This window comes from Grus americana, chromosome 16 (genome assembly GCF_028858705.1).
Source record: "Grus americana isolate bGruAme1 chromosome 16, bGruAme1.mat, whole genome shotgun sequence".
Taxonomy (NCBI): Eukaryota; Metazoa; Chordata; class Aves; order Gruiformes; family Gruidae; genus Grus; species Grus americana.
In genome coordinates this window covers 7455804-7473945 of record NC_072867.1, presented here as the reverse complement: position 1 = coordinate 7473945, position 18142 = coordinate 7455804, and the positions used below count along the sequence as shown (strand labels likewise).

The 18142-nt window shown below is 39.2% G+C and overlaps 1 protein-coding gene across 3 annotated transcripts in view; it reads right to left on the bottom strand.

The window, feature by feature from the left end:
* Positions 1-17948, bottom strand: part of PI4KA (phosphatidylinositol 4-kinase alpha) — a 63911-nt gene extending 45963 nt beyond the window's left edge. Inside the window, exons 1-18 of one of the 3 annotated variants that reach the window (XM_054843850.1) lie at positions 17706-17948; positions 14936-15052; positions 13601-13694; positions 12841-12929; positions 12254-12326; positions 11652-11911; positions 10892-10958; positions 8750-8898; positions 8149-8214; positions 7781-7877; positions 7206-7397; positions 6330-6430; positions 5452-5581; positions 4503-4635; positions 3725-3820; positions 2815-2998; positions 1975-2078; positions 847-1015 (exon numbers count right to left, since the gene is read on the bottom strand). In XM_054843850.1, the coding sequence (XP_054699825.1) occupies positions 847-1015; positions 1975-2078; positions 2815-2998; positions 3725-3820; positions 4503-4635; positions 5452-5581; positions 6330-6430; positions 7206-7397; positions 7781-7877; positions 8149-8214; positions 8750-8898; positions 10892-10958; positions 11652-11911; positions 12254-12326; positions 12841-12929; positions 13601-13694; positions 14936-15052; positions 17706-17909 (2325 nt within the window). In that variant the 5' untranslated portion in view covers positions 17910-17948. Of the gene's footprint in view, positions 1-846; positions 1016-1974; positions 2079-2814; positions 2999-3724; positions 3821-4502; positions 4636-5451; positions 5582-6329; positions 6431-7205; positions 7398-7780; positions 7878-8148; positions 8215-8749; positions 8899-10891; positions 10959-11651; positions 11912-12253; positions 12327-12840; positions 12930-13600; positions 13695-14935; positions 15053-17525; positions 17549-17705 lie in introns of those variants that run through there. The other 2 variants (XM_054843852.1, XM_054843853.1) reach the window with 2 other exon arrangements.
* Between the last annotated feature and the right edge of the window lie 194 nt (positions 17949-18142).

Here is an 18142-nt window from a genome sequence, read left to right as displayed (position 1 = left end):
ACCTTTTTATAGACTTTTAAAGGCCAGTATATATTAAATTTTACAAATCACAACTGAAAATTGCATTTAAAAAGAATGCTATTTTAAAGCAAAACCACTTAAATATACTCTTCTGCAAAGGATTCTTATCATACAAATTAATCTAAGAGACAAGTCTCCTCCTTCTTAGGCAAGCTTTTTGAATAAACTTGCTCTCTAAATAAAGTGCTCCTAAAAATCATCAGAGATTTTTATTACATCTGTAATTTTCACTTCACTGCACTGTTTCAATTATAAACCTAAACAGATAGGCCTGCATCAACTTGGATCTTGGAAAAAAAATCAGGACACACCCACTCATAACAGCAGTTCAGGATTAATCAGGATGACAAACTGATTACTTCAAGCTGGAGGTTGGACTAGATAACTTCCTGAGGTCCATTCCAACCTGCGTTTTCCTATGATCCTACTAAAATTAGAAGTACAATTCTGACACATCTAAAGACACTTTAGGAATTAGTAAGAGGAGTTCAGTAGTCAGCGTTCCATATTTCTCTTTGCAGCTCTGCCTCTAACAGCTCAACACTCCAGACGGTTTATTCAGCCTCACACAAAATCAGGCTCAGCTGAACAAGTATACCACTGCTTTAGCTCAGATACTATACACAGATTCATTAGGTGTTTGAAAGGTGTTATAAATCTGCACTCATATTCCATGATCAGAACACATTCTTAGGTTTAAGGAAGCGTGATTTTTTTCTCTGTGTGTTAAGTGTGTGGGGTTGGTTCAAAAACCATACAGAAGTTGTTTAGTAGTGCCATCTATATAAATGCACAACTGCATTAAAAAAACAGTGAACACCTTACCTTCAGTGCCGGTCCTTTTTCACTTGCTCTCTCACTAGCTCTCTTTCCTTCTAGCCCGAGCTGAACAAACAGTTCCAGCAAGTTCATCAGTAGTTCATCCACAAGGTGTTCTCCTTGAATGTTAGCAGCGATGTTAGCAAGGGCGTTAATGACTGCTAAAGAACAATGTCTGAGAAGAAAGAACAGTTATAAACAAGCAATTCCGCAAAGCTTTATATTTTCAATACTTTCTTCATGATGCTGATAGTAACTCTTATAAAAAGACTGCCAACATTTTTTCACTCAGTTTTTTCTGGGGAGTTGTTTTTTGTTTTAATGGCACATCACTTTACTGATAATTGAAATGCAATCAGTATTTAAGTGAAAAACTATCTGTAAACTTTCATTTAGGATGCTGTCATGGCCAAAAGGAAATTACTTTCCTGTAACAGATATGGCTACAGACAAAAAGCAGCAAAGGGCTGTGTTTCTGGATTGGGAAAGCTCTTCAGCCGAAGAATCAGAACTAGTATCAGCTATTGTTAAAGCTCTGATTGCACTGGGTCAGACAGTATGTTAAAATACACTGACAGGAATAGTCCCCTCAGTTACTCACATTCTGCATTAAAAGATATCCAGCCTACCCCAACTATCAACAAGATCAGTGATAATCTTTAATTGTAACAGGGCCTAAAATGCATACTTACATACTAAGAATTAAATTGTTAATGGTTTGCATTGAATCTCTAACAAATACTGGGACCACATTTAAAAAAACAAACCAAAACACACACACACAGAAGACCAAATGGGACTTCATTAGCTTTTCTAGGCTAAGAGATTAATTACTCTAGTTACAGATAATGTAAGTCATCGATGTAAATTATCATTTACAAACATTAGCTCCTTATAGATTAAAAAAGAAAAAAAATCAATAGTACCTGTAGTGAAAAACATTTTCAGGAATATATTATGAAGTGCTACTATTTTTAAACTGATATATTACTCTCTAGCATCAAAGAAAAAAAAGAATGGTACTGTTTATAAGATTTTTATAAAACATACTGGGAAAAAGTGAAAATTCCTGATGTAGACTAAAGGATATTCGATATAATATTCATACTTCTGAAGGACACAACTAAGCGTTACCTGTATCCATGATCCTTATAGTCTTTTGTGGCAGAGTAAACAACTGAGCTTGCTTTAACACTGATTTGTTGAAACAGATTCCACACCTCCTGGTAAATATATTGCTTTAAAAAAAAAACCAAACAACAACAAAATCACTAAGTAGAGCTTATTGAATACAATGAAGAGCAACCCTGTAAAATGCATTAAGTATTACAAAGTTCTTCAGATAGGTATCTAGTCATAGCCTGAGCAATGGTTTCAGCTTCCATAAAGCACACAGTGGAGGTGCTTGCATTACTGGTTTTAATTGCTCAAATTTTACAAAATTTATTGAGTTCTTTAACTCCGCCTTCCTGATGGAAAACTTTTTTTCCAGGCTTCTGAGCTGTAGCAATTAATTGCTCGGTTAGAGGCACAAATTACATTTGAAAAAGGTAAGCCAGTTAATCCTTGTATGACTGAAGAAGGCAATCTATACTTTTAAATGTACGGACTTACAAGACTTTGAAAGTTAATTACTGATATGAAAAAGCATACTGTGCTATTCAGGACATAGACGAAGTTTATAAACTTCTTAATAACTTTTAAAAATATTGAGTTTGGTATTTTTTTATAGTTTGTTTTTTAAAAAAGACTTTTATTATTTTCTGTGGAGACTAATCTTCTTCACAGGGACAGCATTTTAGACATTATTAATTTTCTGATGTCACAGAGACATGATTGTACAGGCCCATACCTGTGGTGAAGAAAAGAAAAACCTTGAAAAACTTCTGCAAATACAGTTTCTAAAATATGTTTCCTTTTAACTAAAGGGAAGGGGTCATGAACTGGCACCCTCTTGGCCAGTTCTTTCCTTACATTTCCAGTGATGACCAAGCAGCCCAGCTGATCAATGATGAGTACATCGAGATGAGAAGGTGGCTGGCAAAACTTCTGCTGTAAGATCTGTAGGATGGGTTCCATCATTTTTGGGGTGTCCCTCAGTGCCACTGCAATGTGCCCTAGAGCACGAATTGTGTGATCAGGAATCAAATGAGCTTCCCTGTTATAAAAACAAACAAAATAACCCAAAACCATACATGTAGCTGTTCAACAGTTATCAAGATCTCCAAGCATGGTTACATTTCATATAAGAAACAGTTGATATACTACATTTAAACATCACTAACAGCTTTAATATCGCCATTCTATATACTCACCTACTCCCAACATTAACATTAGAGATATACTTGCCCAAATTGGTTTTCAAAACAAAAAACCCCACAAAGATACTATCCAAGAAACCCACACTAATCCATGAACAAACTATTCTAGAAACAACAATGAAAAGAGATAAAAGTGATCTGCAAAACATTAAGATATGACAGTCAGACCAGCTACTACAGGACCTCCCCTTGGAAGTTTCTTGGTTGGCGAGTCTCTTAAAAGTGAAGCAAGTCAAATGCCACAAGTGGCAAGCTGTGTCAAGCCATAAAATATAGCTGAAGCCTAAAGCATACAGCAGAGAGAGTATCGCTCAATCTAGGACTCAAAATTGGCTAATACTCACCAAAGATTTGCTGATTCAATCAGATAAAAATAAATCTATACCTCTCAGTATGAAAACAAGCCCTCAGGTCTGCAAAGATTTGCATGGGAAAATCATGACCCCACATACCAGCTCACTAATCTCAGAGACACTTAATTCTAAAATAATGCTGCCTGTACTTAGAATAAGCTTCAGGGTCACTGAGTGAAGGAAAAATTGGTTTGATGACTAACAACTTACTTATCACTCTCTTGAGAGATGTACAGACGGTTAGATAAACTCGCAAGAAAGGCCTCAACGATCACCGAATCTATAGTCAAGCCAGCTTTCAAGCACCTGGAATAACAACGAACAGAAAACTTGCTAGAACAGCCAGAGGGAAAAAAAGCATGAATCAAACATTTCATTTTTACTACTGTAAATGCACACCAGGTATAAAGAAAAAAATTTATACTGAGATATAAGAACTGATTGCCTAGGAATGCTGCAAATGTATTTTAAAAAATAAAAGTATTTTAAAAAGACTTTCTACTGCTGCTTTCTCCAGCAACAATGAAGATGGGGATATGCAATAAGGCAAGTTCAGAATCCACTGCTTTAGAAACTTTAATCCCTTGTCTCTAGTCACTAACTATTTGTCTTCCCTCCAGCTCTCTGTAGCTGTTTAGAAGGGAAGAATAATCATTACACTGCCCACATTTGAGTGCGTAACAATCCTTCTGTTACAGGATGCTCACGCAACATGATAATCTAAGCACAAAACAAAAACCCAGCTGAGCATCAAAATGGCGACTAGCACGAATTACATATGTGGGAAGCAAAACAATGAGACTGCATTATTATTTTACAATTAGGACAAAACCAGAACCAACAGATGTCTGAAGGAAAATGAAGTCACGATTAAAAAAGGCAGAAGGCCTTTAGAGCAGCACAGAGCAGCACCTTTTAGATGCTCACAATACTTTTCTGGAAGGGAAACAGAACATGCGTTCCAACGTGATGCAAGTCTCTCTCCTACCTGCAGATGTTGTCTATGGCAATGTCACGCAGTTGCTCATACATGGATGGTTGACTTTTCTTGCCAGACATTACATTTAGAGTGGACTCTGAATGCTCGTTGGTTACACTAATCTTGATATCATTACCACCTACTAAGAACACAAGAATATGGAAATCAACACCATTTGAAATACCTTTTTTCCCCCCAAGATGAGAGCACACAGGTAGAGCAGTATCTGGTAAGTGAATACAAAACAACCTACTTTACAACTCAGAGAGCTGAGCTGAAGAACTTTGGAAATGCATGTGCTGTCACTAGCTATACAAGATATTACTGCATTTAACTATTCCTAAATTTAGTCACTATCAGTTTACGTGTTCTACTTTAGCATTATGTACTGCTTTTGTATCAGCAAGTGATTTAAACTGAACATTTAATTTTTCTGAAATTATAACTTGATATTAGAATTTAAAAACAACAACCAAAAAAAACCCTGCCACATGCTATCAAGATGGTATGAGGATAATTATGCATTGGCTCAGGTTGTAGAATCTCCGTCACTGGAAGTTTTTGAAAGCCCATGTGGACAAAGCCGTAAGCAAACTGCTCTGAATTGAATGCAGGAGGTTGACACACGCAATACGACCTTCAAAACTGCAGCATCACACTACAGTTATTGATGATCTCACTCAGGACAAAAGTGCTTGACATAAGGCTATCTTGGTTTCGCAGAATGGGCACAGGAATATTGCTGCTATGATAAAACATAGTTCTACATGAGTGCTTGGCCTTAGATACACTTCTACCAGAATTTGATTTGCGTTCCTCCCCTCCAAAAAATCACAAATGCATCTTCAGTTCCCCCTACAGCTATATCACCAAAAAATACTCAAAAGCATCAACAAGCCATACAAGTTGGAAAACAATCACTAGCATATCCTTTGGAACATGGCCTTTTCTTCTTTACCTGTGTGATACTGGCTATGATACTTGTAAAGTTTCACAAGCACTGGGGAAGGTATCACAAGAAAGTCCCTCAAGGATGGATTGACAGAATGAACCACAACAGGGAACCTCTCACACAAACGACCTAGACCCTAAAAAAGAAAAAGAAGAAAAATAAAAAAGGAACACAGCTTTAGAATATCACAGCACAATTTTTATTTCAACTGTAAGCTTGCAACTTCAACTCAATACAAAAACCCCAAACCAAAACAAACCATACGTAGTTCTGAGGGATTCATTTGTTAGCAGAAGATTTAGATATTTCAAGTATCTAAATTTTTTAGATTATCCTAGAATATGTCACGCCAGTTAAACCTTGCTGGGTGATTTCACAGGAGTTACATGAGATGAAATGCACTCTCTAAAGTTACTGGACAAGTTTCAACATTTAGAGAATCCTGGTAATTTACCATTCCACAACATATTTACCATTGTGTTGTGGAAAATATCACATTTATAAGACTATTAATAGGTGCCCAATAAGAAGACATAAAAACTAGAATAACCAAGTCTTAGTTGTAAAACTCAGTGACCTGCCAGTCCCAGTATTTTAACTTGTTATGTAATAGACTAAGCAGCTAAATATTTCAGAAATTAAATACTGGTTAAAAAAAACCCTCATAAATATTATTCTTCAAGAAGTTGTTGAGCTAAGAAAATATTGAAAGCACTACTCTACTTCAGTTCTAGTTTCTACACCAGACCTCTAAAATCCAAACGTAGAACATATCAATGGCAAGTAATACAAATAGCAGATAAAAAGTGTTATTCTAGCAACCTGTAAACCTCCCCAAACTCTCACTCACTGATACAGTAATGTAAAATACTGTAAAGACAGACCTGCAAACAGCAGATTAGCAGTGGCAAGTGAGCAATGATGACTTTGCTTGAGGTTTTTGACTGCAGCTTCTCTGACAACTTGATGCACAGGTTTTCTGCACCTTAAATGAAAAATCCAGCAGAAAAATTTATGTTTGTCAGATTTGTTATTACACCACACAAAACCCAATGCTTACGGAAATGTCTAAAACAACACAGAAAATGTATCAGCTTCGCTCTCCTCATACTGCAATTCCTCAAAGAGATTTAGTAGTGCTTCTGCGAAAACAGTTTTGCAAACTTGGTACCTGCACCAAACAGCTCTGTCAAACACTATGATTGAAAGAATGACAGTACTTAAAGTTGATCTTGAGGGTACTTCACATTTGACAGAAATTAAGTATTGTGAGGTCCAAAGGAAAAAATCCTTCACGTATTCAGAGGATGTGTAAGAATTATACAACAAGAAAGAAAACTGAGAAAAAGTGAGAGCCTCCCAGTGCTGTTAGCAATGAAGAAAAAACATTTTCTTTAAAAGAATGACTGAGAAACATTTAAGACACTAAGAGCAATAATTAAAAACAAAGTAGAAAATAAGCAGCTGCACATAGCGCAGCAATTATAAAATTTATTGTAGATAAGCCAATAAGATGTTTCTGTTTCCATTTCTATGACGGGACGTCTAACTACCTAGCCAACTAATTTGACAAATTTTTGATGGAAGTTTTACTCTTATATTCTAATAGCAAAAAGTATTTAACTGAAATTTATTTTATATTTCTCTGAGCATCATCTACTCTCAGAGACCTTGTAAGTATTTTTTTACAACTTGGGGGCGGGGGGGGGGGGGGGGGGGGGGAAGAGATAGACATTGCAGAGACCAAAGAGCATTTTTACCTTGCTCATCTTTCACAGCCCACACCATGAGATCCACACAGGCAGCGTTAGCCTGACAACGCAGTTTTAAAGGACTCAGTTCATTGTGCAGTCGATCCACATCATGGAGGATTTTCTGAAGTTCTGATTGACTGCTGTTGAATTGCTCTAGCACAAAATCATGGATTTCCTTCACAAATGAGTTGGGAAGGTCTAAAGAAATAAAAGGAAATGGCATTATACTAGGATGGGAGTCAGTGTATCAGAATAACAGCGTATATAAAATCCATTTCTATGTCATAAATTAAATGATTTCATAAAGTTTATCCCCTACCTAAAAAATGAATTTCAAAGCAAAGCCCACCAGTAAGCAGACAATTGAAATGCCATCTCTTAATCCTTTTAGTGGTGCTCAAAATATTTTTTTTCTATTTCCATAACCCCTTTTTTATATAGAAACATTTCAAAATACATACAGCTACGTGGAGTTCCCAGGAAATGCAAAGCCCCATGTTCAAGCACTCAATACAATGCAGACAACGCTTTGGATCCTAACTGTAATGAAGGATAAGTTTAAAAAGATACAAATACTGTACCTTTCATATAGTATAATGTGTCTCTCAGCATTTTAAACTGAGCAAGATAAAGAGGGTCACTGAATGTTTTGTAATAGAGATCTATATTAGCACCCGTCTGAAAGAGAAAAGAAGCAACCTGCTAGATTCAAAATCAACTTAAGAGAATAACTATTTCCTTCTACATTACTGGAAAACATTCCCCCTTCACCTCCCCATTTTTACACAGTCCAAGACTAGATTTAAACCACTGAAAGAACAGTTCAAACAGGGAATTAGTATTGAGAGGGCATACCATACATAGGTAAAAGATTAATTTTCAAAGTATTAATTATTAAGACAAAAAAATAAAGTATTCAAGTCATTAGAAAAGGAATTTTAAAACACACCTCTGCAACTTCAGCTACAACTGCATCTAAGGTCTTTAGCAGAGAATCCCCAACAATCTGTTTCACCTACGGAGGAAAAAAAAAAAAAAAAGAAGAAAAAAGTATCAGATGAAATTAAGGCTACAAGAATTTCTGGCTGCAACGAGAATAAATACATTTGAGCCTCTGTGTGGTGTTCCAAAATAGCTGGTGCAGGAAGCAGACAGGGACAGTAGTTTCTGTCACTTGCTTGAATTCCCAGCAACTAAACCTTTCTAGAAAAGGGTCTCATTCCCACAGCAAAAACCAATCTTCTATTTCAGCAACTAGCAGTACATAAGCTACCTCAGAACAAGTGGTCTGCAAGACTCAAACAGGAAGAAGTTTATGTAAACTTATTCAATTTTCCAAATTCTTCATGGTTCATATGAGAGCTTTTTAGGAATACTATTGAAGCATGACATTAAATGCCATAAAAATAACATTACACAAAGCTTGAGAGACAAACATCGTCTTTTTTATTTGCAATTCTAAAAGCTTAAACTTAAACTGCATCTATTTCTAGCATGAATACCTAGAATGCAATCTCACTGGAGCCCTCCTAAGAACCCATCTCACGTACCATGTTCAATAGCTGACGGAGCATTTCCAGTGGGATATTAAACTCTTTATTGTTAATGCCATTGAAGAGAGGAGAAACTGAAAAGCTGGAGCTAATGGTAGAGAAATAATAATCAGGATCCAGCGCGCTCCCATCAGGAAGATATGAACCTGATCATAAAAAATAATAGAAATAATAGAAAGTTTAGGGAGAGAGAATATACAAACCTTGTTCAGTGGTAATGTTTAGTAACTACTAAAGAGTTATTTCCAACACAGGCAAGCTATCAGAGGCACATTTCAGCAAATCTACTGGTAAATCAAGACAGAAAACTATGATGAAAAAGTATTTGTTCATTAGAAGTTTACAATCACAGTGGAAGAATCCATTTCACTGACTTCTGTCCATGTCAGAGACACCATTGACAAGAAGTCTTCCCATACTACTGATGGATACATTTACCTGACAAGATTTGTAAATGCCATTTTGTTCAAAAGCATAGAGGTGTACAGAACAGGTTAAGACAAAACTATCTGGCAAGGTTTCCCCCTATATTAGATAAAATGAACCCGTGTCACAGGTTTCATTTTAGAAGAGGCACTGATTCACTACTGCAATTTGAAGGCAAAGAGAAATCAAATTATTTCTCAGATTCAAGTACTCTATTAAGTAAACAACTTAATAAAGTAAGCATACTGCCTTTGGCACTGTTTCCACTTTAGAAATTACATCTCTGCCTTTCTTAAAGTACTCAGTTGCCTGTGCTAAAGTAATGTTCCTGTGATTAATGGGCTTCCAAGCAACACTATTTATTGACAACAACAACAACAGTTTTCAGTCCTTTTTTCTAAACCATTATCCTTGGCCAGAATAAAAGCAAGGTCACTGCTTATAGTCCTCAGAAAATAAGACTATCACAAACTATATTATCAGGAATAATACAAGGGCTGCCTGTATCTGAAATACCTAGTAGAAATTAGTACTGAAAATAAAATCCTGATCAGAATAATCATAACTCTACTAGAGATACAGTTAAAATTATTCCAAAATTTTCACAAAGTTGGCCACTATCCACCTATAGTTTTAATTAAGATTATTTTTGTTCTACTACTGTAGCCTCTCTCTAACCTGCAGCCTTTTTTTTTTTTTAAATTCAAAACATGAAGCCCATAAAATTGAAGTAGTATAGGTTGGTTCAACAGAGTAGACAGAAGACAAACAGGTCTCATCCTACTTGGCAATTTCAGAATGATATTTGAATTACCCTGCAATCCCATGATATGATGAAGGAAGACAGATGCCTCTACAAATAGTAACATGAAGGAAAAAGAAAAGTAATATGGAAGAAATTGGAAGAAATTAATATAAGCCAGGGCTCGAGAGAGGAGAATGACCCAGAAACAGAACGCCGAAACTGTTAAAAGCCTCAAAGGGCCAGACAAAACCAGAGACACCAAAACACCACAGATACAGAGCTAGTCCTCCATTTGATTCATTAAACAGTTTATTTTTAAGCCCTGCTTTGACATAGAACTCACAGCTACAGTGCTACTAAAACTCAGTGAGTAAGAGTTTGTATATTAATTCATGAAAATTTTCACTTTTCTGCCTTTTATGATATAGTAATTAACACGCATTAGCAAGCACTCAACTTCAGTGCCTCCTTCATTATTTCTCCAGCAAATTACTAGGTCTTACACAACGACCCATATCACATTTACTCCAAATGGAACAGTTGATTTAGAATTACACAATGTGCCACAAAGGTCTCAAAATTCCAGACCCTAGTCCAACAATTTAGTCGTCTGGTGAAGCACAATATTAACACTTGTTTCCCAAAGTTACTCAGCTTAATCTCCTGAAATATTTTTGGCCCAGTTGAATTAAGCTCTTCAGTACTAGGCACAGCCTAGCAGTAAGGAAGTCATGTCTCTCAGAAGCCTGCCAGAAACAACTGAGCCTGGAAACCACTGGTGTTAATAATAACTTCCTACTGTCTTTATACCCCAACATTTTTCAGAATCCTAGCAGATATGTGCCAGAAAATTACTGTAAGAATTCTAGAGGGCAGAGAAAGGCATCAAAAGCATTTTGGTTTTCTATTTTCAATAAATAGAAACAAAACCCCCAAAGCACACACTATTGTTTTGCAAAATAATTTACCTTCAAAGTAATGAATTGCAGATCCTCCAGGAGAGCTAGGAGGGGGAATTCCACGTTCAGGACTAACCTGAAACATCACACAAAAGCCATAATTTAAAAACTATTCATAGAACACTAAAAAATCTTCCAGAGATGTTCATACACTTTATAATGAAACACAGCTTCAAGCAAAACTAACAGGAACTACATATTGCCAGGCGTAGCAGCTCAATTCCAACCAGAAATGGGAAGTTGAAAAAAGCCAATTCAGTGCTTTTGTCTAAAGGAAAGAGATCAGAATGATGACTCCTGAACTGGATGAAATTATGGTAATAATCTGTGGTTTCAAAACCGGCATCTGAATCCATTCTTCCCCTAAGACAATGGATATGATATCCACAGCTCCTGGTGAAACCAGTGAGAGCTTTTATATCCTCAGCACTTGTGAAAACTTTAGCCATTAATGCCAGCTTCCCAAATTCACAGACACACATTACAATGCTTTTTCATGAGCATAACACAATGAATAGTATTTGCCAATTTTTCCATGTGAAGACTTATTAGTACAGTTGTTAGTTTAACTATCACTGACTATTCTGTAGCTCAGAAACTACAAAATTACTTTGAAACTCAGTTGCAGAAGCAAAACAAAGATCACTGTATCTGGTCAAATAACGCGTTAAGAGACTACGTGCATATCCAGGCTTAATGCAGTCTTAACTCCACCAAAACCATGAAATCATCTAGGCACTGACTGCAACACAGAGCAAGTCATACCAACCTGTGAGATGCTAGATACGCTGCTAGCCTTTCTCTTTAGTGTTCCTTCTTGGCAGACAGTGAGTAGAGAACTGGGAAGAATGGATCTGAAATCATTAAAGGATCGTCGGCGAATTCCTTCAAGCTCTTCTGGAACTCTCAGGGAATGAGGGGGAATTTTTGGAAAAAGTTTTGAAAGGAGAGCCTCCTCTGAATTGCTGTAGCGACCAAAGGCTCGAGAAATTCCTATCAGGCAGGGTACTGCATACTTGCATAAATATTCTGGAAAACAAAAACACATGTAACAGTATATTTAACAGTAACTTAGAACTTCCTCTTCATGGTTTTGCTACCACTTCACTAAACTATTCCAGCCTAATGTGCTTTACAAAGACTTATTTGTGCAAGTAGAGGAAAAACTATGAAGGTACCACAATTAATACACTTCTCTTGCTTCCATATTTACCAATCAACAACAAAGAGAATACATATGTGCTAAGAGAAATCAAAAGAAAAAGGTGCTCACTTTTCAGGAGTAATCCCGATAATTAGAAAACACAAGAGAAGTTCAGAGGACAGGAGTTAGAAGTATAGCAACAATATAAAGAGTTATTTTAATAGTACCTTTATCATGCATTTGTGGCGTCTGGCACATTCCCAACAGGAACTGCATTACTTGTAGAATTGCATCCAAAATCTAAAGTAATCAAGACAGAGGTAAAAAAAATTACCTTTTGGTAAAGATATATTATTATCTTATACTAGATCACTATAACACAAATGAAATCTGCAAATATTACCTTAAGCACTTCTGTAAACAAGGGGTTTTTTTTAATATGTGACTAAAAAAGTATATTGCCCTCACTCAGCTCACAGAGCTTCTTTTGTAAAGTCTGCAGTTAGCTGGCATGTACTAGCAGAATAGAACTGCAGCAGTCCTAATCTCAGTATCAAAACTTGAATTCTAAAACTCTGGGCTCAGTGACTGACATCCCTAGATATCCAGAATTAACAGCAGACTTAGGAATATCTTCTACATAGTTGACTATTAATTAACACAAGCAAAATAATGCAACAGTACACACATTAAAGCAATTGAGCTCTTTGCAAGAAAGGAAGCAGCTGTGATGTACTCTTCTCTAGACACCTGTCAGTATTGCCGCATTGGAGAACTGGGTACTACATCAGCACAAACTTAAAATAAACTCTACCTGCTCTCTGAGAGATGCATCCCTGTAAGCAACATCTGATAATAACGTTACCAAGCAGAAACTGAAGTTTTCTGCCACTGGAAGCAAGCCTGCAAAGAAACGGACAGAAAATAAGCCACTTAAGCATTAGTAGAGAGAAACAACATAGAAAGAGCAAATAATAAAAAAGCAAGAAGACATCAGTGATTCCCATGTCATACAGTTCTGAGATAGACTAGAAAAATACAGTATTACATACAAAATTTGGAAGAACACTCTAACCATCATAATTTCAGCATGAAATGTTAAAAGAATAATTTTAATAATTAAAAACTTTCCCAGGCTTTCAAGTAATTGAAAAAATTATATAATATTATATACAAGTATTCTTATATTAATTTTAAGATACATTAAGGGAGTAAGTAATGAAGCGGTTTAAATATCAATTAAGCATCAAAGCTAAAAGTAGTTGTACAAATCTCGGGTTCCACTCTCCTGCTCTTAATACTACACAATCTTCTCCAATTTAGTAACAAAATATATTGAGCATAGAATTATTTGGAAAGTGCAATTTATGACAAAGCAGTCAAGCAAGAAAGCTAGGAGCTATTCAACTTCCTCTTTGCTTCTAAAGAAAATCAATATTTAAGGCTGTTGAGTCCGGAGCTAAGAACCTAGCAGGATTTATCACCTCCCCTTGTACCATGTCCTGAATAACCTTTGTTATTTCTATCTCCTGGCTGGCGTTCCATGAGAACGATTGGAAAAACCCAAACATCACCTCTGCCTTTCCGTGCATTGCTTTCTTCTATCCACTGGACTTTGGGAAGACCCTTCAGAAGTCGGAGGAGGTAAGGAACCACATTATCTTTGTGCTAAAGAGGAAAATACTGTATTTAAAATGGAGAAGAAAAGTTCAACCATATCATCTCAAGATATTTTGGAGATATGGAAAGACTACATTAACCACACACAGAACTTGCTTCTAATGATTACTCCACAGGCTTCTTGAATATTGCAAAATTGATTTCAACACAGGCAAATGAAAGTAAAACAATTCAATGCTATAAATCCAATCCTTTCATTCTAGGCAACAGTTCATGCTCCATAAAAGTTGGAGAAAAAAGTTCCAGAACAGTAATTAACCCCAAACAATTTATTAGTTTACAGCATGGTCACAAAATAATTTTAAGGCAGCTAGAAATTCAGAGTGCCAGTCCCAATTCAGTGCATGTGATCCGTCCCATGGCCTTATGTGAGTCACTTAGCACATCTGTGTAACCCCTCAGCTTCCTAAGCTGCAAATCAAAGGATAGTATTTTCCTTCCTTACAGAGTCAGATAAATTAACTGTCGGCTTTGAAAACATCATAAAAATGCTAACATGAAAACAGCTGCCTTATTTAAACTTCATACTGCAAAAAAACCCACAAAAAGGAAAACATCAATAATACGTGTGCAAGCTGTATGATAGTAAATAGATACTAAATAGGAGGAGATTCAGGCCTGATGCAAACCCTAGCAACGATAAACAACTTAAAGCGAGGTCTAATCACTTTGGACCTAGGACTCGGTATATCCTTCCTTTCCTCTGCACAAAACACCACCACGCCCAGAGTTCAAAGGGAAGAGAACCAGCTTGTCATAAACAGGCTGACAGATACAGAAGGGATGTTTGTATACAATGCAGCCTATGTGCACCGTTTGTCTCTTCATCCTGACTAGTCCCAGGCAGGAAAAGGCCTATTGCAAACCTGATGTTCAGAAATATGGTGGAACATACTTGCAATTTAGAAGCATGTGGGGAAGAACAGACAATGACACGTATGGTTTGAGCAAATCGTCCCGAACAGCCGTTCCTTTCTCTCCTTGAGCTACGATGACCAAAAAACACGACAGCAGTTTGGCTGTGGCAGTGCCATGACTACTGTCTATCACATTTGCCAGTACTGTCCTTGTTTCCTTGTGCTCTCCTGCCTGCATCCATCTGTTATCTCTGATCTTTTGATTTATTTTGAGGAAGAGTAAATACTAACTTTTCATTCATTGAACAACTAAACTTGAATTAATCCAAAATCTTTCAAGTTAAATAGAGTTAGCCTAAGCGGGAAAAATACCTGAAGGTCAGATTCAATTAGAAAGATTCCTAAAGCAATAACAGCATCTCTGCGACGTTCATCTAACTGGAAAATCCCATGGAAATCCACTGGACACATACAGAGCAGTTTTTGTACCTGAAAAACAGCGGAGAGAAAGAACAGTGGAACAAGATTGCAAGTGTCAAAACAATTCAAGGGAATAACAGTACACGTGCTAAACTGCCTTTCAAAAACCCACCAGTAGACCTCAGGAAAGCAAGGCAAATAGCTCCCAGCTTCTCTTTCACAGAGCGGAGCTAGCCGCCGTGTCCGTGCCCCACAGCATGCCAAGCAACAGGCCTGGGTAGCACTAACACCGCTGCAAATGTTTCACAGCAGAGAAACCAGCTGACAAGCTGTGGTTTTCAAGACTCATTCAAGCCACCTGTGTTTGAAGTGGATAGTAGTCTTTCCATCTTCTGGAGACAGATGGCCACATTACCCTCTTTAGTCACCAATCTTAATGAGAGTATCTAAGGGCTAGGAAAAAGTGATGACAGACAGAAACTAGAAAAAGACAGAAAAATCTCAGATGTCAAACATTTTTACCACAACACAGGTCGATTTAAAAGTTTTCTTCAACACTTGATCACTGTTTGTCTTCACATCTCAAGAGAATTCTTGAAACTTTTCAGAGCATCATCACATTTACAGAACCCATTCCTGCATCCCTGGTACAACAAAACCTTCCTTCCACTAATTCATTGGGAATTTTGGACGTGCGAGAAATATGCAGCAGGCACATATGTTTACTCAATTCCTGTAAACAAAACCCAGGTGGATGGAGCTTTGGTTACAACTGCACCAATGCCTTCTTCGTGTACAACACTGAGCAATAAACTGTTACCTAGCTGAGTACTTGCTCAAATCCTTTTAACAAAACAGATTAGGTTTCCAGAACTACTATTTTCTCACTACTTACCTATTACTTCACTCCATACCCAGCAAACACACAACTAAAGAATATATCAAATCTCCCAAATACTTTGTTTTCCTATGGAACTGTTAAGAAATGGAAAATGCAACAAGCATATTGTCTTTTTATAAATCTCCTTGATATTAATAAACATTACCTAAAAAGGACAGTCATCATAAATACTTATGTTTGAATGTCAAGTTACTTCCTATTTAGATAAATCTTTAAACACCCTGCCTTGAAATTTCTAAACCAAGAAACTATTTCCCTAGAGGATTAGAAGAATTTACTGGATGCTCAGTGGAATTTAAGATTCTGGTCCTGAAACTGCCAGACCTCCCAATTACAAGACCTGTAACACACCACAAATAATCCTCTTGCTCAACATAAAACACAGCAGAAGAAATAGGAACTTTGGAAAATAACTTCTGATGCATGTGTCCCATGTCAGGTGAATATTTGCAATAACATGAGCAAATAACTGCAGCTAGATATGAACTGTTAATATCATTTAACTCCTATTGTAGCCTCTCAAACAAAAATAAATACTACTAAAAAAATGGTGAATATTAGCAAACCAACAGCAAGGCTTAAAAAAAATAAATTATTCACAGTTGGCTGTCAGACCAATGGTAGATTTCCAGGACAAGAACTAAGAAAAGAAGCCTGCAACAGCTGGCCAAGAACAAGTGCTCTAGTTTTCATCAGCACAGAGCTGTGCTTTTCGACAATTAAGTCATCTTTCACTACCGCATGAATTAGAAGTTCAATCACTCTGTGCTCAGAGAAGCCAACTCCCAGCACACCGTGCCGTCCAGCTCTTCTCCCGCAGCACCACAGCACCTGACCACGCCGGCCGCAGAGACCCACAAGAGGAACTGTCTGGACGAAGATCCCCCTGTCCGGCTTTACACTCGGGAGAGGTTTATCTCAACCAGCAGATTTCACCTTGAGCCGACTGCATCGCTTGGATTTAACCAGATACGTTGAGTAAAGTAACCAGCCCTAATTAGGCCGAGATTAATTGCACCTACAAGACCACGTTCTACGAACTTCAGGGGCGCGCAGCCGCCGTGCGGGCCCACGTTCCTCGCCAGGACATGGGGGGCTGCTCCGAGGGCGCTGGCCACGGCTGCTGTGCCGACGCCTCTGGCTGTGACGGTATTTTTGGGTGAAGATGGGCCACGCGAGCGTCCTGTAGGCCCAGCAGCCCCCATGGACACAGCCGACAAGTTGAGCCCACTCCCACGGCCCCAGGACAGCCCCCACCTGAGGGCGGCATCCTCCGGGCACAGGCAGACACGCCAGGCCCGGCCTCCCACGGGCGCGGCCACAGCCCCGCGGGGCAGGGGCATAAACCCACCCGCGCCGGCTCTGACCCACCTTCCCAGAGGCGTCACAGGTCCCCACGCATGACAGGGCCAAGCGATGCGGCCCGGACGCTCCCGCCTCACACACGGCCGCGACCTGCCACCCTCCCCACCCACGCGGAACAAACATTCTCCACAGGAAAGGCCCCACGCCCCTCCATCACGACACCCATGATGCCGACCCTTTCACGCAGACTCCACTCGCGTGACATACACCCAAACGCAACCTTCACTCGCATGACAGCCCTCCGCCCCTCCCCACGCGGCTCCCACGCGTGACAACCTCAGAGTCCTCACGGACACAGACCCCACAGACGCAGACCCCACCCACCGCCCCCGCAGACGCAACCGCACATGTGACACTCCCACAGCCCCCACAGACGCAGCCCCTCACGCGTGACGCCACATACACACACAGACACACACACACACACACACACACACTGCACGGAACGCCCCTCACCTTCTCCAGCGGCGCCGGGCTCTGCACCGCCAGCGATCGCGCCAGCGACAACACCGTGTTGAAGTAGAAGCCCCGCGCGGTGCCCGCGCTGCTTCCACGCCCCGCGCCCGCGCAAGGAGCCGCCGCCGCTGCCGCAGTGGTGGTTGCCGCGGCCGCCGCTGCCGCCGTCGCAGCAGCTGCCGCTGCCACTGCCGCGGCCGCCATGTCGTGGGGGAATAGAACGGACCGCTCGCCCGCCGGCCAGCCCGCCCCGCCCCCTCTCGCGAGACCACCACCTCCCGCGGGATCACGGAACACCAATCACATCACAAAGATGGCAGCGCCCGCAGTGGCTTCACTCCGGGAGGCTTTCCCCGCCCCTCGCCGGTGCCCCTCCCGACCAGGCCCCGCTCTACAAATGGGCGCGTCCGGCCCAAGCTTCCCCCCCCCGCTCCGCC